Source organism: Anoplolepis gracilipes, chromosome 3 (assembly GCF_047496725.1).
Source record: "Anoplolepis gracilipes chromosome 3, ASM4749672v1, whole genome shotgun sequence".
Lineage (NCBI taxonomy): Eukaryota > Metazoa > Arthropoda > Insecta > Hymenoptera > Formicidae > Anoplolepis > Anoplolepis gracilipes.
This window is the reverse complement of record NC_132972.1, coordinates 225,751-252,550: the sequence shown is the minus strand read 5'-3', so window position 1 is coordinate 252,550 and position 26,800 is coordinate 225,751. Positions and strand designations below refer to the sequence as shown.

The following is a 26,800-nucleotide window of genomic DNA, read 5'->3' as shown; positions in this document are numbered from 1 at the left end:
GGAGATTGGGATACAGTGGAATTTTTTATATCCAATACCAATAGAATTTTCGTTATATACACGTAATGTAATAAAGTTTGATTGGATCTCTAAACGATTCTGTTATCAATATTTGTATAAGTAAAATAGTTTTGACAAACTACTTGGTTATTTTTTTTTTTTTTTTTTTTTTTTTTTGACTTATTAAACGTACAGAGCAATCGTAAAGATTTTATTATAATTATATGTTAACAGATCTGAGATGAATGCCCAGTGAAAACGAGCTATGCCGAAACATGCCGAATGGGAACGGTATTGATATAGAGATTTACATGTGGAGATACATTTATAAATATTAATATATTCATAATCGTAGTTAGTTTATTCGTGAAGAAAATGATGAGAGGAAAAGATGAAGAGAAAATGAAAGATCGACAGCGGACTAAAGTATTACTGGGGCGACCTATGTGTGATTAGATATTTCTGTCTTGCGAATTTTTATGTACGATCAAAAATTCCCAATGACAATTTGGCATCGTTGAAAACGTCATTTAATCGCGATCTATACAGTCGTTGCTTATCTTTCTATTGTATTTTATTTTTCGAATTTTCGAATTTTCGTTGTATTTAATTTGTTTCCTTTAACTATATACAGTTTAGGTATTTGTTAAATTCTCTCGGTTTTAATTTGAATGAATAAACTTATTGATTATTCGTCATTTGTAAAGCGCGAAAAAATATTATTCGAGCAATGCAATCGTTATGAGTTTTATTCAATGCTCGATAACGAGCATAGCTCGTTTTATTTTTATAATTTAACCAGCGAGGTGTGAAGAAGTAAACAATTGATACTTTGCATCTGAAGGATAATCAATATTAAAATGCGAATCGTCAATGAATGAGATTGTACAGATCGGTCAATTTTTCGATAGTACAATATTTGTAGGAATTGTGGGAAATCGAAACTTGGATCATTTTAATTGCCAAAAACTATTATGATTATCGTGGCGTGAATATTGAGTTATACAAGTGTACACCTCCGAAGACGATTGTGAAATTCGCTCGGCAATGTCGCATATATAGCTGTAAGTATAGTTCCTAAGCCTTCGACCCGTTGGCAGCTTTTGTCTCGAGCGTGAGAATCGAATCGCGCGATTCTCTTTATATTTCCGGATAATATCCGGATAATACGGATATGATGCAAAGATTTCAAATCCGCTCGAGAAAGATGCGATCGGCGCGTTCGATCTTTTGTACATAGTCCTTTTGATATACGCTAACAGATATTAGATGTGAGAAGTAGGGTCGTTCCTGTAGAATAAGCCCGCGCGATAAAATTGGAAGATAGTAAAAAAGGTCGTAAAAAAATATCGTCATGCACGTACTTAAGAGAATGATCAACCAATCGCGAAAACGATCAATCGAGGCGAGAAAGATGGAGAAATCGAAAATATCGGCGAATCGACATGGCATGGCCGTGGTTTTTATGCATTTGACAGATTGTTTCGATAAATAATAGTCGCCGTTTCCGTTTCTCCTGTGACGCACGCAGGTATGATCCGTGAATAAAAAAAAAAAAATTGACGTGAATATGGATTTTGCGCGTGATATAGCGATCGAAATAAATTCGATTGTAATAATAGCCGATCGTGTGATTTTCCGTAAAATTTGACTGCCAAAATGGAAGAGAAATGGTATGAAAAAAAACATTTTAAAAAGAGAATGTTGTAATTATAAATTATTTTTGCAAATTATATCGTGACACACGTAAATTTATGTAAATTTATGAAAAATGCGTTTACAATTTGTCAATATTTATTAATATCGGCTTAATTATTTATTAATTAACAATGACTAATTATTATCAAACAAATTAGCAGTGAATTTGCTCATAAATAAGTACATTTGTGCCAAGAAATTAATTTATTGTAAAATATTGGCAATCCGACTTTTTCCGGAATGAATTAGGCTCGGTAATAATTAACATGATCATTAAATGTATAAATGTAATAGTATGCCGTGCCTTTGATCGAATATAGGAAAAATGTATTAAACGCAAAATTTGCAGATTAAAAAAAGCTATGAAATATTAAACACATTAAAAATGTATTCTCAACGCGTGCGTCACTGTTCTCTCCGCGAAATTACACATATTTTTCCCGTAAAATCAATGTCTTCGTAGTAAATGAGAATACAGATCTGCCATAAATTACGTCAGATAGAAAGAGAGAGAAACTATCTACTTCTCTTTTTATATTTAAGCAACTTGCCTAGATAAATTGAAGAAAAGAAGACATACATGTTTCCGAGCAGTTATAGGGACCAAGAGTTCGTTTCTCCTGGATACGTAAACTTTGTCCATAGCATGACAAAGTGCCGGGAAATTGTGATGGGCACGATCGAAGGAGAGAAATAAAGCGAACTGTTTCGAATTTCGCTCACTAGGTCACGACTTTGTGGCCTGAGAGAAAAATTGCATGCAAATCGAAACGCGTTCCAAATCACGATCTCGTTTATCTGAAATGGATGTATACACATAAATTGAAGAAATAACAATGTTATATAATAACATTTCACGATTCTTGGAAACGATAACACGCGTTACGAAATATAAAATCTCTTCCAATTCTTTTGTTCCGCCTCTCCGTTCATTCCGTTCATTCTCATTTGGTTCTTGATAAGAATTTTATATCCGTACTAATTTCTTTTTGCGGTCAACAAAACGATCAATATTGATTGTCAGAAATAGACACGGTCCTACTTTTCCTTCATTGACGAAAAAGAAAAATAAAACTTCTCTTTGCATTTTTCATATTTTCGTTGTCGAGAAGCTGGAAACAATCTCTTTTTCTTCCTTTTTACATACTTCCGTAATAATATATATTTTTATAAAACTTGTATTTTAATCGCATTTTTCTCTCGGCACATAAAGTAAAAGATGACAAGAGGTACGAAATGCACTTAGCACACCGAGTGTAGAGAAAAGATCGCGTAACAAAGAAAGTATAATTTATCGATCGAAACAAATTACGCGAGCTCTGCGCGAATCAGGTCATCGTAAAGAATACTCATCTCGATATATTATTGAGATAAATTGCTAATCCATGCACAAGTCATCGAATTATTCACTTTTTCTCTGTGTATTTTTCGCCAAACAGTGTCTTCATCATTACGTATCTTTTATACGCATTTATTATTAAAGGCTCATCAATCATTAGTAAATGTGTGCTTTTATTATAAAAGGTTTTTAAAATTTTATAAATAAAATATATTACTATAATGAAATGTATGTAGTTATAAAACATTTTTAAAATAATACATGCGCCGAAACTTGTTGTTATAAACAACATTTTTTTTACAAATTTTTACAAATTTACAAGTGCCCAGTATATGTATATGTATAATCCGTCAGGTTTTACTTACCATTTACTATGTTATAAATATATATTTAATAATTATCTTCGTCCAATATTATAAAATTATTCTACATATATCAAATCATGGATATTCGAACGAGATCTGGTTATGCCGCGAGCTCGTGGCAATTTTATAAATAATAACAAAACCGACACATGCACGTTACTGTAAATCAACAGTAAAACAAATTATATCACCATCTTCTTTTTTAAACGGCGTTACACTTTACTGTCAATAATCATAGTGTTTTATTATATCGTGATCGCGTATCGATCATCTTTCGTGTTCATTCGCGCTTTGACCTTTTCTGCTCGATATCCTTAATACGAATTTATTCGAATTTCCAATCATTTGTTTCGTTACATAGATAACATTGTATACGATCAATGGATTTTCTCTCATATTATTTTGTACAATTTTTTTCATAAACACAACACAATAATAATTTTTTGCTAAGCAAAAATATCGTTGTGAGCGCACACCGCATCGATGCACAATCCTTTTCACACGATGAAGCAAAACATTTTTTTTGGATATTCATTCTCCACCCATTATCACAAAGTATTTCGACCATCAACAATTATCTATCGCTATCTTTCTCCTCGCATTTGACGACATTAGCGACGTTCTATAGTTAATAATTCTGTACATAAGAAGAAACTCGTGTGTGTATATATAATTATATATACGTATCTGTACGTTACTTAGATTTAAAATATAGATAAAGATCGCAATCGAATTTAGAAATCAGCGGAAATGGATCTGTTTCGCAACAGAATTTGCGACCTAGTTTCAGTGACTATAATCGCTGATTGGTCAATCCAAGATTGCCTAATGCAACATTAAAGTATGTTCGTACGTTTATGTATGTATGTGTCCTCGAGCGCGCAATTGATTGAAAGATGATAGAAGAAGGTAATTCTTGCTTAATATCTAGTCATTAGATTGTTTAGTTTGGTCATCCGAATTTGTGTCATCAAACGGAGCTGTTTATTTTCTTTTACATTTGAATTATTACAAGTCTCCTTTCTTCTCTACTCGAGATTTATTTAACAAAACACATGTCACGAATACGTTACTCCTGTATAAAGTTTTCTCTACTTAATGTATATAAGATTTGTATTAAAGAAATTATTATTAAGATTAATTTTAGGACACATGTCTCTATACATTAATACCTTACGTTATTTACTTTATTATTATATTTTTGCACATTTTTATTATGATATATTTCTCAATGACACAAATTCGCGCCATTTTATCGCCTAAATTAAGTGTTCGAATTAAGTATTTAATATATTAATTTCAGCTTTAAGCATATTTGACATTCCCTTAAGTAAAATCATAATTGCACTATGCGACGTATGTAGATAGGATATCTCTTGTAGAATTCTGCGAGCTCACATTCTTTGTTTATCATTTTATAGCAAATATCTATAACTGATGTGTTTAATATTTTTTAATCTAAAGTTATTTTCACATGCATTGAAAAAATGGTACATTAAGCGTATCCAAATCTCGTTATTACAAAATTGTTATTCGAGACCACTAATTTCTTGTCAATAAAAAAACTTCAACGATCATGTATCTACTAATGTGATTTGCGAGTTTCTTTGTGTTTGCAAGTGTTTGTAAGCATAATAAAAATTGACACGATATATACTCGAGGAAATAAAAGTTTGATTTTCAATTTTACAAAGATTGTACCGAAAGGAATCGTAGCACGATTGCTAAATAAATGATAAGTGCAAGGAACACATGATTCTGTCATCTTTATTGTTAGTATCGGCGAAAATGGATATTTTAAAACAAAACACATCACATTGTCTGGCAAAATTGTATCTTTAAATTTTCAAAACATCGATCGAGTTAGAGGTTTTGCAAAAAAATAAATATTTGTAGCCTTATTTGATATATGCCTTTTCGGTATATATGCAAATCCTTAGATTTTTCCAACGATTAACAGGACTTTGGTACAATCTTTATATTAAAGCGTAAGAATTCCTTTGAACTATTTATATTGAATTAATGTTTAAAAATTGTGCTATTTTATATATTGATTAATGTTCTCGTCGTTTTTGTATATTTGTCTTTTAAGAAAGCGAATAGTGAAAGAGATAATTCAATATGCGAATAATGGCAAACTTTTTAGTTTTTGTCTGATGAGCCTAAATTATAACAGCGTAATCATGTAGCTCGGATATACATATAAGTTTATACTGCAAGCATATCGTTTCTCTCGCAATGTTTTCATTCAACTTGTATAAATGCCATCCATTGAGTTGATTACTTTGAATGAATCGGATCAGAGATATATGTTGGGACTATTGTACATAAAATAGGCTCAATTATGTAACAGCGACAGAAATGCAGCAATTACAATATTACTGTAGAAACGACGATGTCTTATGAAATAAACTGCAAATTAACAAAATTATCATCGACCATATTTATACATTACATTGTATATATATACTTTTGTATGTCGACTTTTATATTTTTTCCCTTATAGTTTTATTTATATCTAAATTCGTATATAAACAATTATATCGTATATATAAACGTATATCTAAATTTGCCAAAAAAATAGAAAAATAAACTGTAGAATAACCGTAATATTTTCTTTTATTTTTACGCAAAACGAAATGAAATGTTTTGCTTGTATTTTGTTCTAAATAAAAATACAGCGTAGTTTTTTTTGATAAAAGAAGAGAAGTAAAAAACAATTTAAGCGTTTTCTTTGTTTTCGTATTTATACAAATACATTATATTGACAAAAAGTAAAACATAGTAGAATTTTCAGATATCGATACAGCAACTATAGTTTTCAATAACAAAGTAAATAAATTACAAATTTGTTTTAGTAAAAGATGTGAAAGAGACATCATAGATCTATAAAGCAAGAGAAGTATCTCAATCGAATAATGTTTAACAATTTCTATAGTGTTAGACGTTTTATTCTGTATTACGCTAATACTGTTATATGTGGCTTTAGTGTCAATTAAAATTTGTATTTCTTGTTGATTGCAGAGGGATTTTGCATGTAGTTATTATATTAATATGTATAAACCTATATGTACAATATTTTCCAGAGTAGCATGAGTTAGTAGTGAGAACACTGTACGCCCATTATTTTTTATATCATACATTTTTTAAGAAAATAAAACTTATCATACATATATCATATTATATATACATTATTGCACGGATATCTTGTATTTGCATTATTTTTTCTTGGTCATGTTGACCCGGGGATTATTTTCCGTCGCATCAGAAATAAGTCAGAGATAATGTTGACTTTATTATTCCATCATTTATCAAATTTAATGTAATTGTGGTAGGAAAAAAAACATGCACGCGTACAAATGTGTGTGTTTTTTGTAGGAAATGTTCCTTGTATATACAAAGCAACAATTTTTTTGATTGAATTAAAGAACATGATGTTTTTCTCGTTTCTTTTTTTCATTCTCGCTCTGATATTTGCTAAACGATTAAAATCAAATTGTTTTACTTTTATTCTCCTATAAAAATATATAACGACCAAGTCAATATTTTATTATAATGTATTTACAAATAATAGAGAGAGAATTATAATTTGCAATTATTGTTAATCTATATTGGTTTGACGTGTATATTATTTTATATATGAACAACTTTTCTTTTAAACAAATTGCAATAATAAGTAACACAGTATATATATGTATATATATGTATACATATATAGAGGGTGCTTTCGCAAGATACATATCAGTAAGTAGGGTTGCCTATCTGCCCATCGACAGGGGCAACTTTACTGCGCTCACAGAATGTCAGAATGCAAATCTGATGGAGAATGAGAAAGGGAAAATGGATTCTTACCACTCTGATTTAATAATATAAATAAAATATAATAAATAAATTTAAACAAAAATTTTTTTTCTCGCAGTGCTTATAATAAATAATGTTTGACATAACTTCTATTTTCAGTATTGAGCAATTCTACGCATGAAATTTTTTCTCACTCGTTGAATTATAAGAAAAATTATCACTACACACGCATTGCGTTTTCTTGTTTAAATTTATTTATGTTATTTTATTTATATTATTAAATATTATTACAACTATTTATATTATTAAATATTATTACAACTATATACTATACCACAGTAGTGAAAGCGGATTTCTCTTTCCTCATTTCTCACCGGTTTTGCATTCTGACTTTATTTTGCAAGCCCAGTGAAGTATTTCCTTGTTTATAAGCAATTCAATTTATTAATGTGTATGTTGCGAAAAAAACTCTCTCTTTCTCTCTATATATATATATACACACACACACACACACACACACACACACACACACACACACACACACACACACACACACGTATACATGTTTGAAAATTTTGTGATGTAATATTCTATCTACCCGCTAGTGATTCTTTAATTTTTTGATCGATCCATTGACGATAATACGCAACGCGAACATAAACTCCAGGTTTATTCGCTTTGCCACAATGCTGACCCCAACTGGTTATTCCATATAGAGTAAAAGCTCCTATTATATAAAATTTAAAATTATTATAACATTGCAAATAATAATTTAATCTAAAATATAAAATTGAATATATTGCTGCAATTTTTTTTCAAATTATATTAAAGAATCTTAATTGTAGAGTAAAAAAATTTTTTAAATTACATTTTTTGATTTTTGAACATTATCTAACTTTGCTATTATCTTTCTTCTCTTTTTATTATTATATTATTATAATAAATATTTTTATGATGATTTTTTTCTATTACTAAAAACGTTTATATTGTATTCATTATGTGTAATCAATTATTATTTTTCTTCATTGTGATTAATAAATCTTTATAGATTATTTCAACATTACCATTATGATAACACGCCAGAGGACCTCCAGAATCTCCGTCGCACGTATCGATACCCTCGTCAAGGTATCCAGCACACATCATTCCCTCGCTTATGGCACCTTCGCCATAAACGTAGCTAGCGCGACAAATTGATTGATCCAACAGAGGCACCCATCCATATCGTAAATCCTTTGATTGAGCTGCAAGGCAAAACAACGATTTGATTGTTCCTATAGATTCGGGTTAAAATCCTCCCTCTGGCGTCTCGCTTACTTGTCTTTCCCGTTTCGATGCTTCCAAATCCGCTGATCGTGCAATTGAGTCCAGGAGAATAGTCGATGTTCTCGGACGGCAAGCAGATTGGCATGATATGCTTGCCAAGCGGGATACCCCGACCTTTGAGCAGAACCAGAGCGATATCATTGTTCATTCTGTGACCCTTGCGGAATTCCTCGTGCACGTAGTAATCCTCGATGTTGGCCTCCACTTCCGTTCCATCGTCTATCTGATGATATTAATCGCATTATATGTACAATAAAATTCACATTTTGACAAATATACATGTACTATATATTAATATTACATTCTCTTTGAAATAGCGCGTAATTATTTTTACTCACATCCGTATTATAATCTCCCGCACGAACGAAATAGGTGCCTTTATTGTAACCTTCTAGACAATGTGCCGCTGTTAGTAGATGTAGAGGTGATATCATGACCGCCCCGCACCAATGACTTGATCTACTATGCCCTCGGACTCGTATGCTGGCCTAAATTTTATTTTACACAGTCTTTCATATAGTCAAAATTTTATTTAGTCTCCAGTTAGGGATTTAGATAAAATTCTACATAGCCGATGCGATATTTTATTTTAACATTAAAATACATTATATTATTTTAATACAAGATATGCATGTGATGACTAGATAACAATTCCTCATCAGTTATCGTAAAATATGAAATTTATTTCATAGAAATAATTTACCTGCCAAGGATAGGTGCCTTTTGCCGCAATAGAGCCATGCACTACTTTTTGAAATATCAAGTCATCGTCGTCATTAAAATCTTTGGCACGCTGACCACAATTTGACGGAAGTAGCTCGTCGATACTTCGTTCTGGAAGTTCCGGGTTGTTTATCCAGTACGACTGCTCAATAAATGAGGGTCAAGAAATAAATAAACTAATTATATAAATGTTATAAAATATTGTTTATTTTAAAATTGTTGCAAAGATCGCAATTATTGTATTAACTTGTATTAACTTACACAAGTATTATTATAGTCTAAATATATTTTTTTAAATAAAATATTCCGAATCTAATATTTATTATTTCTATTGAAAGCAATCTAATAGACAATAAAAAATGATTTCCAGTGGTTACAGTAAACATTTAACAGTTAACAATTACGTTACAGCGAATAAAGGTTTGTTTTGAATTACCTCGGCGTTATTGACATTTCCAGGTGAGCAAATTACACCTGCGTCCTCATTATGATCGCAATTATGCTGGCCCCAGTGATTATGTTCGCATCGATATAATTGCGATTCATTTCCATGACAGAAGACCTATTTTGCAAAAGCAAAGAAAGTAAGTTTTAAAATAGAGGAAAAGAGAAATTAGGAAAGTAGCTTTAAAATATTAATATAATAATATAGTGTATTTTATGTATATATATTTCTATTAATATTTATTTGTCATAATATTGTCATTATTTTTTTCATCAAATTAACTATTAATATTATAATAAATTATATTTGCTGTTTAATATTTATAAAAGATGATTAAATATATAAATTATAAATCTCTCAAAAAAATATTTTGCTAATGTAGATAGATTTCTAGATGTCTCAATTAAAATTTATTGCTTCTTTTTCTTGTATCTGTTAGAATATTGTTTGTCACGTATAGAATTTATAGCAGCAATATTCTAGCAATATCTCTAGAAAATTTATTTAATTAGATCCCATTGCCAAATATTAATCACAAATACAGTTGTCCTTGACAATAGGCCTTAAAAATAGGCATCGCGGAAAAATTTTCTGTCTAAATTACATTAATAGTACAGATATAAATTCTGTTTCTGTCATTTAAATTGATCAAGTGCAAAATATATGCAGTATCACAGTATTTGTTAATAATTTATCTGTTTCAGTTAATTTTTTACAGCTAGAAAATTTTTGTCGAAGTTGCAAGATCATTTTCTTGAGTGATTGTAAACGTTAATATACCTCGTCAAGCCATATAGGTCCTTGACCTGGCCCGAAAAAGCCATCTTTCTTGGCGATTGCGATACCACCGTATCCTAAAGATCTACAAATAACAGCTGCTGTGGCATTTGTAAAGTCATCGTCGCATACAGTACCCCATACACCGTGATGACGCACTTCTACCCTTCCTTGCATAGGGCTGCTACCATTCGCCAAGCGTAACTCGAATGGTGCCTGAAATCGAAATCGTATCGATATATCTGCAAATCTATTTTCGTCATTCATCTAACTTACATCACAATGTTCCGGACTCTCATCGGAGCGATCGGGACAATCGACTACCTCGTCGCAAATAAACGGGGTCGGTATGCAAGTTGGACTATTATCACATTTCCAGTGACCCTCCTGACAAGTATTAACCGCAGTCTTACATACGATGCCAACAGCTTCTTCCGGTTGACAGTTATGAATTCCCCATCTGAGAGAACAAGAACAATTCAGCCATTAGTTTTAGCGATAGAGAGGTGCAATGCAAAGTGATTAATAAAATATAAAAGGGAGACCATTTTTTTGTTACATACCCGTTAAAATCGCATTCTCGTAGCGTAGTTTCGTTTCCACGACACTTTAACTGATCCACCATAAATCTCGTAGGTGGATCGAGATTTCCATAGAATCCACCCGCTCTGACTTCCAAAGCTCCGAGATCGAAACCGAGCTCTTTGCAAATGACATCAGCATTGATCATTCCAAAACCATCGTCACATACCTGTCCCCACTGTCCTAAAACTATTAGAGATAGTGAGTAAATTTACAAAGTAAAAAAAAAAAAACAGAGAAAATATATTTGGCCTTTAAAATATTTAATCTTATCTTTTTATTGCAATTTTGTAAAAGATGTATATATGCAGAAGATATCTATTTCAGAGTACAGCTATCCACAGACTAAATATTAAATAAATTTTTAAAAATTAATTTAAACCATATATGACGTAACGTAATGAGAAATGAAGCCTTGAAGCAGGTATCATGAAATAATAATAAAATATTACAAAAATAATGTAAAAACATGTATTTATACAATTTATTGTACTACATTTTATCTCTCACTAATATGATAAATATTTAATTTATTTATCTATTATATTTTTACCTGATATACTGTACTTACTTTTTACTTCTATTCGACCTTCATAACTGTTATTTGCACCAGCCAAGCGAATATCGTAATCAAGATTTTCGGCAGTGCAGATATTCTCGTCACTACGATCATTGCAGTCATTTTTGCCATCGCAGACTTGGGTTTGATTTATGCATTTATGATTATTGCAGATATACATGTCATTGCAATCCAAGCTTCTCTCTCTCATTTCATAATAATCGAACTGTTTGTCCGGCTTAAGTGCACCAGTCAAACCAATGTTACTGTTACTCAATAAACACACATTACCATTCGATCTAAAACAGAATATGTAAATATACATGGTGAACATACATACAACTGTATACTGTATAAAATAATCGAAATAATAACTTGAATAATTTATTTATGTATAAGAATATTTACGGTATACATGAGAATCTCATCACACACAAGCTCAAATAAAAATCTGATTTAGTCTCTCATGCAACGTTTGTATGAATTATTGTATTATAAAAAATTATCTTGTTTATACACACTTTATTATCACATTATCACTAGAATGTGTAAAATAATTGAAAGTAAAAGTGTTAATTCTACATTTATGGATGTACACATGCACGTGTATATGCGTATGTGTGTGCATGTGTCAGTTTTGAATATGCAACCTTTTTCAATATGGCAGACATTATATTGGCAGATTAATAGATAACAATAATTTTTATACAAACTTGTGATTAAACGAGCGACAAGTGAAATCGGCTTCCTTGCATCTTAAAGCACAGGTTTTCAACGGTGTGTTCAACCATTTTTCCACATCGTGGCCCTCAAGTTTATGTTTTGCAGATTTTTGAAAGATATTGAGATCCAATATGCAGCTTCTTTCGTCAGCCCCATTTGTACAATCCTTAATTACATTACATTAAAAACGTTATATTAATTATAATTTTAATGTATATATATATATATATATATATATATATATATATATATATATATTCCTTTCTAACATATAAACATATGTTTTAAGTAGAAAAATAAATATAAATAATTGAAGGAATATATTTTGGAAATTTTATAAGAATTTAAGATTTCTCAAGTATATATACTCATTATTTTAGCTGACTTGATATATTATTAAAAAATAAAAATATTCTACTGCTGCATATAAAGATTGCTTAAAGAGGCTCGATTGAAAAACTTTTTTCTAATTTTAATAACAGAGCATTTTTAATCTAGACAAATCTGTAAAATGTATATGATAATCATTATCTTCCTCTACACATATTTTCAAGAAATTAGAAAAACATTAATTAAGCAATGAGTTATTTTATGTCACGCACATTTATTAAATAAATGTGTGCGCATAAAATTGTTTATACCTAACCTCTTCTCCGTCACAAACCCATGGAGATGGAATACATTCTCCTGGCAAACATTCGAAATGTTTGGGTTTGCATTGGCCAGTCAACATTGACCGTTTTGGATCTAAAAGAAATCACTTTTATATATATATATATATATATATATATATATATATATATATATATCCTCATTACAATATTTATTTTTTGTTTCATTCAGTGTTTTCTTGACTCATGAAAGGTGATTAATAAATTTCAAAAAATATATCAATATTTTCATATATACCAATATTTCCACAGGCAGGAATATCACAATATTCATACTTTCCAGGTGCTGTAAAACACCATGGTCTTGATTCCTTTGCCGGATTAGGATTTCTGCAGTAATTATGCATTTTCAGTTTGTCTCGAACTTCTTTATTAACAACCTACGATGATAAAAATCAGATTGTATTTACATTCAATAAATGAGACATTTTTGACGCATTTAATAACAAACTTACATTCACATGTAATTGATATGCAATTCTTTCATCGGCCCATGGAAGACATTTATTTCCTGATATCGTTACGTTGGCTTTACCAGCGTATTGATTTCCTTTTCCGTATACGCAACCTGAAAAGGAGCGGAAGAATAAGATTATGAATAGCTTCCAAATATTTAATTAAGTAAAATTTGATAAAATGTAATAATATATAAATTATTTCTTACAACAATAATATAACATAATTGATTGATATAAAAAAACGAAATAATATTATTAGATGTAAAATTACACAATTTTTCTTGGTTTATTTTGTGTATATGTATATGTACCAATATCGTCATAAGGTCTCTTGCAAATAAAGAAATGCCCTTTTGAAGCAGTCGCGCAATCTTCAGTGTCCCAGAAAAAATAATCTATATCACACATCGATTCAGATTTTTCGTAACACGGAAATTGTCGTTTCATCACGATACAAAGAGGCCGATAGCCTACCCACGGTGGCTGTTTTGTATCATTCATCCATCCAGGCCACCACTTTGTAAATCTAATAAAAAAATTTAAACTAAAGAAAGGAAATAACACAATTAAATTTATAATTTTATACATGCAAAAACAATGATTTGACCGATATTTAAAAAAATTGATTTTTTTAAATTAAAATTAAATAAAATTGATACTTTGATATCGTCAGAATTGTACTTGAATTTAGCACGCGCGGAATCCGCCCAGAGCCACAAAGTCCGATTCATTGTGGTAAAACCGAAGCCGGAAGTCATTATTGAGTTAACTTCCGGATACGATTGCAACAGCAACTCGGACACAAAGTTGTTTTCCGCCTGGCTAGTGATGTCGATGAGTCGTGCATTCCTTCGGGTGCAATGTTCCAATGCTTCGGCATGATTGAGTCCGCTATCAGGATGAGCCAAGTGATAACAGTGTCCATTGTGCGGTATCTCGTCCTTGCGACAGTGCGCTATACGATTAGAAGCGCATCGCACACCAATCGCATCTCTATTCACGTGACATTCTTGATTGTGTGTGAATCTAGATATCGTTATAATAGCATTATTTTATTATCCAGTTTTGTTATCTAGATAATCATTTAGAGAAACCAATTGTCTTATCTTTATCTAGATAATAATGAGATGTATTGATTTATATTTTTATTTTGTATGTGAAAAAAATGCGTTACCTAAATTCTTTAAAATAATGCATTCAGCATAACTCAGCCTTTAGTAAGCGCTTTATAATTCTTTAATATGTTTGATTCTTACATTTAGTTCCAAGGAAGAGCTAGTGGTAAGATCAACTATGTTAAAGAATCACGAAGCATTTACTAAACGTTGAGTTCTATTAAATTGTAATAACTATACAATTAACAATACAATTATATATGATAATTATAATGTTTGCATTTTTTCTTATTTTTTAAATCAATATTATATTAAAATCATCTAAGTCAAATGTTTTGTAACTTTATTCACCAGGTAAACTTAAAATAAATCTTTATTTTATTTGATTGTGAGATAAAAGTTCATATTTTATTTTTATTTAGATTCTAAATAATTTCAACGTTATTTATATGAAAAATTATGATATAATTATCATTATATTTTAACATAAAAATTTTTCTTACAATCTGCTTTTTATGAAAAAGATTACAAATAAAAGATGATTAAAGATTTAAAAAAACGAGACAAGAGAGAAATATGAGTCATAAATATTTTACTACAATCACCAGAAATTTAAACTTTTATGATTTAACTATTTCTACCAAATGTTATAAATCTCTGATAGCGCATATATCTTACTTGCACGATTGAAATCTGGTTTCATTGCCAAGACATGTTACAGTATTTGCAGCGATCCAAGTTGGCACTCCATTGCGATTGTTTCTGCCTTGCCAAGCCATTTCAGCGCCTCTTTAATAAATAAGAAATTTGTCATATTACGCTTCTTCTTCCTTACTGTATTATATGTAATCCAAAAGGGTAGTAAAAAGAGTTCAAAATTTATAATAGAAAAATATTAAACAAACAATAAAGATAATGAACATTCTTTAAACAAAAATTTTTTTGTATTGAAAAACATTATAATAAATGAGTAACAACCTATTTTTATTTGTTTAATAATTAAATTTAGATTATTACCGAAAAAGAAAGGAAACAGAGAAAGAGAGAGAGTAAGAGACTTGAAAAATCTATGTAAAAAAAATATATACACATTTAATCATTTGTCATTATGTCTATAGCATTACTTATAAAATAAATTATTTTATGTACCTGATATAGCCAAGTTGTCTACACAAAATATGAGCCTCTTTCAATGTCCAACTATTTCTGGAATCGCATACAACGCCCCAACCAGGAAGTATACCTTGCACTTCAACATAGCCGTCGTTAGATCCTGACCCACCTCTCAACCGAATCATCTATTAATGTGAAGAGAATGTTATTTTATTATATTAGAAATTTAAATTTATTAATTTTATATATTATATTACATAATTTATATCAGAATTAATTATAATTTTAATTTTATTATATATTATAATTTTAAAATTAGATAATTCAAAATTTTGTAACTCGCCTTTACAACAGATAGATGCTCTTACCTGACCAGATATAGGTGTTGATCGAACAGATTTTTTCGAATTAGTCAATGGTTGCACTGATTGTACATAATAAACTGGAAATGGAGGGTCCTCTGTAAAACAAAAATAAAACAAAAATTCTTGAGTTACTTATTTTATTTAGTTATTACTACTTGTTTAAACAACATTGGCAACTGTAACAACTTGCATTGTTAGTATAATAAAAGTATGTATTTTTATATATGTTAATGCTACCACAAAATTAATTAAAATCGTGCAAAAGCATAAAAATACATGCAAAAGAACAAAAGAACAAGCTGTTTAAACAACACATTGTGTGGATAAATAATCTAACCAAGAATAAAATAGTTGCAGTGCTATAATTTTTAGAATTGATTATTAATATCTACAAATAATTATAATATAAATATTTGAATATTTTATAAATATTTTGACACATTCAATGAACAGAAAGGAAAATAATTGACAACAGTTGAGAATATTTTACTTTTGCTACTACATAATTTTAACTCTAGATTCTCAATTATCATATCAGAATGTAATTCTTTGCAATAAAAGAAGAATTGTTTTATTTCCTATCGTTAAAAGTTTCATCTATATAGCGAAACATTTATTTTAATTGCACAATACTTTACGGTACGATAAAACAAAAACTCAATTATAAGAAAGTCATTCAAACAAGTGTTCGAAAATTAACTTACCAAATTTATTTTTGCGAATACTTATCATATAAATAAAAGACACACTTTGACCTGCATTAAATTAAGTCCTCAACTTACCTTGCTGAAATGGTGCTGCTTCAATATTAAAAAGTTCGATATCGGTATTCTTTGGGCCAATTTTCATAATAACCGATGAAGCCGTCGTGGTCTTGGTCTTATTTTCAAAAACCAGTCTGGGTTTCCAAACATTTTTATGTTTGTCTAACACATCCACATCGTAATCATTTATCTCGGGATAATCCACGTTGTAATCATTTGTCTCGAAAACATTTGGGATAGCAGACTCTACATTACTTATTTTTGTGTCGCTAGTGCTCCAATAATCATCTTGTTCAATTGCAACATTAGGTAAATTAAATTCGCTTGTGTTATTAAAACTACGCGATTCTCTTTCTATCGTAGTATTTGCAAAGTCTCTCCCTTTTCTTGATAATTCAGAGTCTTTATATGAAATTCTCTCCGTCGTCGTTGCCATTGGTATTCCCATTGTGAACGATTCGTAATTACTATCAGTGCCTATTAAAAGAGAAATATTTTGTTGGACAAACATTTATAAATTTCTAAATTATCAATTGTAAGTGTACGGTTATTATTATTGCGCCCCAATTACTAATAATAAAAACTAAGACTTAAACAATCAATAAAATAAACAAAAAAGTACAACCTGCAACAATAAACAATCTTTAGTCGTGCTTATCGTATTAATAATAAATATAATAATAGCTGTTAATTTATATCAAGAAATTAAAGTTTAGATGGTAAACAATACAATATACGCATAGAATATTTTAAAACACTTAATCATTAATAATAAAATAAAGTATTTATAATAGAATATACATATAACAAAAATGTATATTTTTAATTGTATGTTAGCTTAAGAAAAAATCGACACAATTATAAATTAATATGTAAAAGTAACAAAGATAATCACAGTTTGTAAGAGCATATCAAATAAGATTTATCGATAGTACTATAATTAAGGCATACTATTTAAAGTATTATTCCAGCTGATAGGTTTCTGAATATTATGCGGCTGAATTCTCATACTTCCATCATTATTCTCAATTTCTTTCGTAATATAGTGACCTTTTATGCCATTTGCATTAACATATATGCCATTTGGATAAGAGTCTGTTTTTGGATATTGAGTTGTATTTTTAGACTCTGTGACAAATTATAAAACATCGTAAGTATAACTCATATAAAATGTTTTAAGAAATATATATTAACTATTTAAATAATAATTTATATCTTATATATATATATATATATATATATATATATATATATATATGTGTGTGTGTGTGTGTAAATAATCAGCATAATATATATAATTTGCATTTAATATATATTCATGCAAACAAATAAAAGAGTAATTAAAAATTATACCATGCATTTACAAACCTAAATTTACTTGGCTCTTGGAGTTTGAAAAGATATTTGTTCTTGTTGCCCACTCTGTCATTTTTTTGTCTGCCTCTCTATCAATCGTACTTTGCGAGTACGAATTATCAGGCCGACTAACCGTGCCTACGAAACATTAAGCTTTCACTCATATTTAGTAAATATAATAAATTTTATTGAAAATGTTACTTTTTTTGGCGCAAATAAATATATGAAAAATTTTGCATTTACTATTACATTAAATAATATAATGTGTTGATTCTTAGTATATCTATAAATACATTATTAGATAAAATAAATTTATATTTGCTACATTTAATTGTTATTAGGCTTGCAATTATTCACCATTAATTCATGAAATGTACATCAACATGCGACATAATTTTTCATGCATTAATAATTATTTCATGCATTGTAACCATTAAAATAATACTATTCTCCATGTTTACATACATTTTGCATTGTTTATTGAATTAATGTCACATACACATATATTATATAATATATTAATATAACAAGCTGTGTGCAACTATATTTGCAGAGTTAATTCATGTTAATTCAACATGCAGATATTTGCCAGTACAACAATACATTTTACAATTACTATAAACTGCATTAAAATTTTATTTTATATTGATTATAATTTATCTTTTAATTTTTTTAAGAATGCTGATAGTGAGTAGTAATAAAAAATAATAAATTATTATTATATAATAACTGCAGTCATATAAAATATTTTATCTTTATAAATAATAATTTTATGTGTAAAAATATAAGTGTGTTACATTTGTAATTTATTAAATTAATAAACTAATAATTTTTACTATTAATTTTTATTCACCTTCTTCCCATGGTGTCCGGTTTTCTGTCTGTACATTTCCACGATTTTCTTGATCATGCCACGTACTCGGTTTGAAATTAGATTTATCTGGCTGATTCCAAGTGATATTTTCTTGCATCGTCCAAGAAGGAAATAGTTTGTCTTGTCGCAATCCATCCGGCATCTGATTCCAACTCTCAGTTGATTTATTGGCTTGTCTATTTGGAAAAATATTTCCAACGGATGAAGAAGTACGATTAAAACTAGGATAAAAGCCAGTCGTTCTATCATAATTTTGTCTATTCAAAGAAGAGTCATAATCGGTTTTTCGATTTGTTGGTATACTTCTATTGATGCCAAACTTTGTTTCATTTTGTCTATTATGAAATTGAAAGTCATCTTCGTCGTATCTTCTAGGAGATTGAATCTGCCTCTGATCTGTTTTATTTGATGCAACATGTTCAAAATGATGGTCATAATGAGGGGAATTATTATTATTATTATTATTGTAATTAGGACGCCAGTTACTATCAATACTTGGAGCGTACTGTTCTTGATTATATTTTTGATCACTAGTAGCAGCGGGATTAATCCAATTTGTATTTCCCGAAGGATTTGATGTAGATCCGTAAATATGATAATGATGGTGATGATGATGATAATGGTAACCTGGAGGATAAGATCCATCATAATGATGATCTGGATTTTTATGTGTGTGTGACCATGTGTGTGTATCTTCTGGATGATAAGTTCCTTGCGATTCTTGATCATTTCTCTGATTTTCCGCTTCTTGTTGATCTGAATGATGTTGAAATTCGTAATTGCTACCGGAAGGACGTCCTAAATTTCCACTTGGTTTCCATTCTGATTGATACGATCCATGATTTTTATATTGATTTTCTTCACGCATGTGGCCGTGATGGTAACGGTCATCATGGTTATCAGTAATGTGCTTGGAACGATTATAAAATGGCCTCGTGCTTGTCCACGTAGGTATCCATCGTGGACTCAAAGTTGTTTGAAATGGTCTCCATGTTGGTCTAAATGTTGGTCTCATTGTCGTGCTGTACCCTGATTGAAAAATATGATCACGAGTGTTAGTTGTATAATATTATAACGGCCTAAATTTGACCTTGACATAATACCTCTAGTTTCAGCAGGTGACCAAGCTCTTGCTCCAGTCTTGTGAACTCCATCAACGGATTTATCTGCAATTCAAAAATTATTAATTATACAATTATTTTTCAAATAGATTATTTTACAAGATATTAATTAAAAAACAATTTTTACTAAAATAATTTATAATCAATTGCTTAATTTTATTTAATATTAATTGTTAGAATAATATAAAAATAATTTTAAATAATATAAAAAAAATTTTCATCGAGATGTTGAAAAAAATATACTTGCAAATTGCTTTGAGAAAAATGTTGTATTATACTGATTAATATGATTTATAATATTTAATGTATACAATATACAATTAGGTACCTGTTTTACAGCCGGGCACATTGTACGGCCAATCACAAACCAACGCAATAGGATTGAAGGCTGTCCCAGGACCACAATCCATTACATAGGTAACACCGTTTGCACATTGAAGAAATTTTTTACATGTCTCTGGATGAGCTAATAATCCAGTAAAATCCGCAGGGCATGTAATTCTTTTTACTTCGGTATATGCTGACTTATCGCGTTCAAAGCTCGGATTTAAAGATGTAGGTGGCATTTCATCTTCGTCAGATTTAAAAGTATCTGTATAACGCAACAGATTTAAATCATTATTTTACAATAAACGTTAAGAAGAGCTCTCTTAAAAATAATAAAATTTGAAACGTTAAATGCTGTAGAGAGCAAGGAATCAAATCAAAATAAAATAGGACAACAATTAAGTAAAACAAATATATAATGTAATTCAATAAATTTAGATATAAATATGAAGACTATTTGGTATCTAAAATCTATGTAAAATTTAACATTAAAAATAACGAACGTTTCTTGTTTTGAGCCTTCTTCAGCGCAAATATAAAAACGTGATAAAAAGTCATAAATATAAAAGTACAAAATTTTTTTAAAAAACATCAACAGGCCTCGACGGAACACAATTTTAATTTTCAAAAACATGCACTATAAGTTTACGGTTGCCGATGTTTATAATTCTCTATGGTTGGTAGGCCAAGAAGAATTACTAAATGTGTTTTAATAGATTAGTGACTTGATTAACAATACCGGTTGAGTCCTAGAATGGTATAGATGATTATTTATGTATTTATAATTTTTTGTATTATCGTAAACCAAGTCACCAAACTGTATAATTGATTAATAATTTACTTACAATGTCAGATTACTGAATATAAGAGAACAATTCAGAAGCATTACGAAAAATATGTTAAATTATCCTTTTGTAGCCTGAACAAACTGGATAGATTTATTAAAGTACAAAAGGGTAGCATTCCAAACAATTGTAAAACAAACGTGGTCAATAAAATTAATTGTTCTGATGGTGATGCTTCATATGTCGGACAAACTTCAAGAATGCTACAGACTAGACTATCGGAACACAAATCACAGATCAATAGGAACACTAATATTATAATTATTCCGTTGTTACTAATCATAGACTTTCACATAATCATGAATTTTGTTGGAATAATGTCGAAATATTAGATGAAGTTCCCTTCTACAATAAAAGATTGATCTCTGAAATGTTATTTATAAAGAGACAAAAGAATGGCTTAAATTTACAGACAGACACAGAAAATTTACCGGTATTATATCACTACTTAATAAATAAGCTTCTGAAAATTTAAAGGTTATTAATCTGTGTATAAACTGACTACCTCAACAATTTTTTGACAGTAATCGTTCGACATAAGAACTGCGCTATTGCTCATTATCAAATAATTTTTTACCGAACAATCTGACATTGTAAGTAAATTATTAATCAATTATACAGTTTGGTGACTTGGTTTACGATAATACAAAAAATTATAAATACATAAATAATCATCTATACCATTCTAGGACTCAACCGGTATTGTTAATCAAGTCACTAATCTATTAAAACACATTTAGTAATTCTTCTTGGCCTACCAACCATAGAGAATTATAAACATCGGCAACCGTAAACTTATAGTGCATGTTTTTGAAAATTAAAATTGTGTTCCGTCGAGGCCTGTTGATGTTTTTTAAAAAAATTTTGTACTTTTATATTTATGACTTTTTATCACGTTTTTATATTTGCACTGAAGAAGGCTCAAAACAAGAGCTCGAAACGTTCGTTATTTTTAATGTTACATTTTACATAGATTTCTGTACCAAATAGTCTTTATATTTATATCTAAGTTTACTGAATTACATTATTTGTTTTACTTAATTGTTGTCCTACTTTATTTTGATTTGATTCCTTGCTCTCTACAGCATTTAACGTTTCAAATTTTATCATTATTTTACGTCATCGGATTATTTCTTTGAGAAAATAATTATTTATTACCTTCGCAACCCTTTACATTCCGCGGCCAATCGCATACACCAATAGTAGGGTTGAAGACTGTTCCAATACCACAATTCATAATGTAGGTTGTACCATGCGCACATTGTAAAAATTTTGTGCAATCCCCATAATGTGGTAATAAACCAATTAAATACGGTGGACATTTCAATTCCTAGCAGATATCAAGACGGAAAAAAATCACACAATGAACTCAAATATATTAATATATATGCTGTGCATAATAACAAAGAATATATATATATATATATATATATAGCATAAACGTACTGTCAATTTTTGCGATTTTCCTGTACGAGTAACCTGGACTTCAGAGTCTAATGGCTGTTTAAAATCGGCAGATTCATTCTCATAGCATTTTACTTTATGTGGAAAGTCGCACTCTAGGGTATCCGGATTAAAATGAGTGTTTGGAGCACATGGTTGAATAAATGCACGACCTTGCCAGCAATTGACGAAAAATTTGCAATCTGGCGGATAAACAAATTGTCCTGTGGAATTGTGATCAGGACACTGAACGCCCATTCGAGAATCATACCTAGCTACTTTGTGATGTGATTTATGTGAAAGAATTATATTTTCCTTTCGTGGTTTCTATACAAAAACACAAAACCAAAATTAAATTAAATTTTGAAAAAATTGAATTTCCTGTACAACATCTTTGCTATTTATCATTATTTCTTTTTCATGTCATATCATAATATAAATGTTTAAAAAATATCATACGATGAAAATTAAAATAAATTTAAAGTTCTCTCTCTCCTTCTCTCTCTTTTATTCTCTTATAAACTTTTTTTATACATATTTTTAAAAGTCTTTTAAATCTTGTTATTTGAAATGTTGTATGTCTATATAAAAGAGCTTGTCTTTTGAACTATTATATTATTTAAGAATGTAAAAATGTAATCAATAACAAAGATATTGTCAAGACTTATCATATATTCAGAAGAGATCGTATTAATATTTATCATATATTTAAAACAAAACTAAGCTTAAATTTTTTAAAGAAGACAGACGAAACCTAATGTAAAATAATAAAATAATAAAAATTGGCATAAAGAGCAATTAAAATAACGTTCTTAAAGCAGAACATTCAATGTATTTGAAAATCAACGTTATGACATATATAAAACCGCAATGGGATAATCAAGCGAACGTTTTGATCGGATTTTTCTGACCTTCTTCAGCCCAAAACATAACATATAATAATACAAATAAAGAACGGTTAAACACTGTCGGTCAAAGTATAAAAATAAATACAATACCGTCAGAATATAAATAGCGTAAAATTTTCAACGGACGATAACTAAATATGAAAAATTAAAAACAGAGGTATAAATATTCGAAAAACTGTCAATAAGTCTGTTTTAAGAATGTTATTTTAATTGCTTCTTATGCCAATTTTTATTATTATTAATTGTCTATTGATTAGGGCTCTTAATTGCTATTTATGTATATTAATGTAAATGTTCTAATATATAAAAACGAATCTGTTTAAAGTATTTAAAAATTACCGTGCTATCAATAGCCACGCCTTCGTATAAATCTTCATTCTTATCATCAAGTCCCACATTTATATCCTTGGTGTCGTCATTTCTCTGATATGGATATTTATTCCCAAAATCAATCTCGTTTTGAGGCCGATTGTGATATATTGATTCATTCTTAAAATGCCCATGACTTTTATCAAAATTAATTAAATCTCTGTATTCAACAGGAGGCTTCAGATCTTTCCGTTGCTCTTTCTTATCAAATTCCAAGTGACGTTGCTGTTCAGGAATTTTTTCGGGAATTTGTTTAGAATCGTAATTCTCAAGCTGCGTTCGTTGTTCAATTCCACTGTCCGAAGCTTTTCGCCAAGGACTCCAATTTTTCGTGTCAGATTTGGGCGGAATGTTGTCCTGCGATTGTTGCCATTTTAAAGAACGAGGTTCTATTTGAATGCGCGATTTATTTTGAATAAAATTCCAAGGAAGTATCGATTCACGACGTTGTGATGGCTTTGTAGTTGTTGCGCTTGGATCATAAATCTATGATAGTAGAAATCGATCAAAATAAATCAATCACAGTCCTAATTTTTATTGTTAAAATTAAAAAAGATAAACAAAAATTTATATATATATATATATATATATATATATATATATATATATAAAGTTTATTATAATTGTATATTTGCATAAGTTTATTCAAAATCAAGTCATTGTACACTTGATACAACCAATTACATATAACAAGTAAATAAAATATATTTAACAATTTATTTTACTAATATATCTATAATTGTGTATGCTCTTCGTTTCTATTACTATCATCAGTAAATGTGTGAGTACATATTAAACTTTAAAGAATAAAATTTAAACAATTAATAACTAACAATAACGACATTATTTGCAAACATAATTAAATTAAAATCATTGTATATACATTATACGTACGTATCAGAAAAATGGCATATTATAAAATAATATAGGTGTATAAAGTCAAATGGTAAAAACGAATTAAATGTTTTCCTTGAAATTTTACTATACAGCACTACTGACGTTTCATAAATATTAATTAAAAAAAGTTACATTTTTAATGCATATTCACTCTTAATCAAATAAATTATACATTCCTGACTTGATGACAAATTTACATTACGTGTCAAACATGTCTTTATATAACATACTAGCAATCAATGCAAATAAAATGTTTCTGAACGCGACTCGTTATTATCATATTACATGTTATTATCTCGGTAAAAAATGAAATATGTGTTCCAATATTTATGAAGATCTATTAATTCAAGAGTAATGCAAATTTACTCGTTATTCATCTTGAAGAAATAATAAGATTAAGCACAATTTGTGTACGCTGCAAATTCGTACTGTTTCGTCACAATGATGACGTTAATATTATTTCAAAACTCAAGAGTATTTTCGTTTTCTCTTATAGCCCAATTTTAGTCAATCTAATCCACATTTAAGTTACAATTTTAAACAATCTTGAGTAAAAAAGATGGAAATTAAAGCGGCTGTATACATCACATTTTCTAAAAGAACCATAATGATTTTATCACATACCGCGAAAGAAAAAACGGCTAAATAGATGAGGAGAAGCGCGACGAGAAAATGCTTCAAGCACAGCATCATTTTCGATACTACCACGATACACCGAGCATTGTACTATACTGATCCTCAGCTTCTTGTATTATCTCAGTCTAGTTACCGATCGGCGCCGTTTTACTTAAAAGTAGATAGCCTTTGAAAACAAACACTTTGATTCATGGAAACTAGAGGGTTATCAATTGGAGAGGTCGAGGTTCATTTCAGTTCGGCGCATGCGGAGAAAGACGAGACCAGAATGTAAAAGATAACAAGGAATGGAAAGAAAGAAAACAGAATGCTCGAAGAATTTAATCTGTTCACATACATCTGTAAACATAAAAAGTATGCCGACATGTGTATATGAGTCGACGCAATAAACGAGCGACTGCAAACAGAGCTATTTGCCAATCGACGGCGACGGTGCGCGAAAAAAACAAATTTCTGCTGCTGGTTGATGATTATTACAAACTGGGCTTATGAAAAAATCCGATATGAAAAATGAATAAATAAATAAAAATTAGATATATTATTTAATATGCGGCGTTTTATTGAGCTCCTTTGAAAAACAGTATCATACGAGGAGTGAAGAATATTTTTTATGTTTTATAGTCTCTGCGGTAGGTTGAAGTCGCAGTTAGATCTGCGTTGATGGCTGCAAGTAGAGGTGATCGGATCGAAAACGTAAGTAGGCTCGCACGACTCCAGTTTGCATTTCCCATTACTGCACATTACGTACTTGTTGCAATCCTCCGGATACGCCGACACCGTATAAGATTTGCCATTCTGCCCAAATCAATTGTTAGTACACAAGAACTTGTAAAATGAGACGTGTGAAATTTAAGTTAAAATATTAAATGTCTCTCTTAAATTTTACAAATTTGCATTACCTAAAATTTTCCAATATAAATTTTTTTTAAATGTATTTTTTTCAATAAAATATTTGTTTTGTTTGAGTATTAATATCGCCAATTAATTTCTCGAAAACTAATTATTATATTATCTTTTAAAAACGTTTAACCGAAATTATGCTGTTTTGAAAATGTATAATTTCAATTTCGGAGACATCAGTGTGAAATTTAAAGATGTAAAAACAAAATGTATAAGTTAAGAGTTAAAGAAGACATACATATTAATCATGTTTTTTAAATAAAGATATTTTTATATTTTATATTTACTTATTATTTATAG

The 26,800-nt window shown here is 29.5% G+C and overlaps 2 protein-coding genes across 4 annotated transcripts in view; one reads left to right on the top strand and one right to left on the bottom strand.

Moving 5' to 3' along the window:
* LOC140664135 (uncharacterized) overlaps window positions 1-6,578 on the top strand; it is a 287,413-nt gene extending 280,835 nt beyond the window's left edge. Inside the window, exon 13 of the mRNA XM_072888921.1 lies at window positions 235-6,578. Coding sequence (XP_072745022.1) covers window positions 235-256 — 22 coding nt within the window. The 3' untranslated portion in view covers window positions 257-6,578. The remainder of the gene's footprint in view (window positions 1-234) is intronic.
* An 875-nt stretch (window positions 6,579-7,453) lies between these two features.
* Window positions 7,454-26,214, bottom strand: LOC140664133 (uncharacterized). 3 transcript variants are annotated; one of them, XM_072888918.1, is made up of 29 exons: window positions 25,589-26,214; window positions 24,038-24,553; window positions 22,794-23,117; window positions 22,506-22,677; window positions 20,504-20,767; window positions 20,158-20,220; window positions 19,034-20,083; window positions 18,193-18,318; window positions 17,776-17,952; window positions 16,843-17,301; window positions 16,064-16,155; window positions 15,732-15,880; window positions 15,261-15,371; window positions 14,149-14,493; window positions 13,779-13,993; window positions 13,465-13,577; window positions 13,248-13,389; window positions 12,985-13,085; window positions 12,329-12,504; window positions 11,628-11,914; window positions 11,038-11,245; window positions 10,751-10,934; window positions 10,478-10,690; window positions 9,689-9,814; window positions 9,233-9,394; window positions 8,868-9,017; window positions 8,521-8,752; window positions 8,268-8,447; window positions 7,454-7,930 (listed from the first exon to the last, which is right to left on the bottom strand). In XM_072888918.1, the coding sequence occupies exons 1-29, from the start codon at window positions 25,655-25,657 to the stop codon at window positions 7,794-7,796; spliced, it is 6,543 nt and encodes a 2,180-aa protein (XP_072745019.1). In that variant the 5' UTR covers window positions 25,658-26,214; the 3' UTR covers window positions 7,454-7,793. The 3 variants fall into 3 exon arrangements, with proteins under 3 accessions (XP_072745019.1, XP_072745020.1, XP_072745021.1); XM_072888919.1 differs by lacking the exons at window positions 17,776-17,952; window positions 18,193-18,318; XM_072888920.1 differs by lacking the exons at window positions 16,843-17,301; window positions 17,776-17,952; window positions 18,193-18,318.
* Window positions 26,215-26,800: the final 586 nt, after the last annotated feature.

Coding starts and splice junctions, on each gene's coding strand:
- LOC140664133 (XM_072888918.1), bottom strand. CDS start 25,657: ATGATGCTGTGCTTGAAGCATTTTCTCGTCGCGCTTCTCCTCATCTAT. Junction 17,953..18,192: donor CAAGAGCCAAGTAAATTTAG/GTTTGTAAATGC, acceptor AATTTGTCACAG/AGTCTAAAAATACAACTCAA. Junction 13,390..13,464: donor CATATCAATTACATGTGAAT/GTAAGTTTGTTA, acceptor TTATCATCGTAG/GTTGTTAATAAAGAAGTTCG.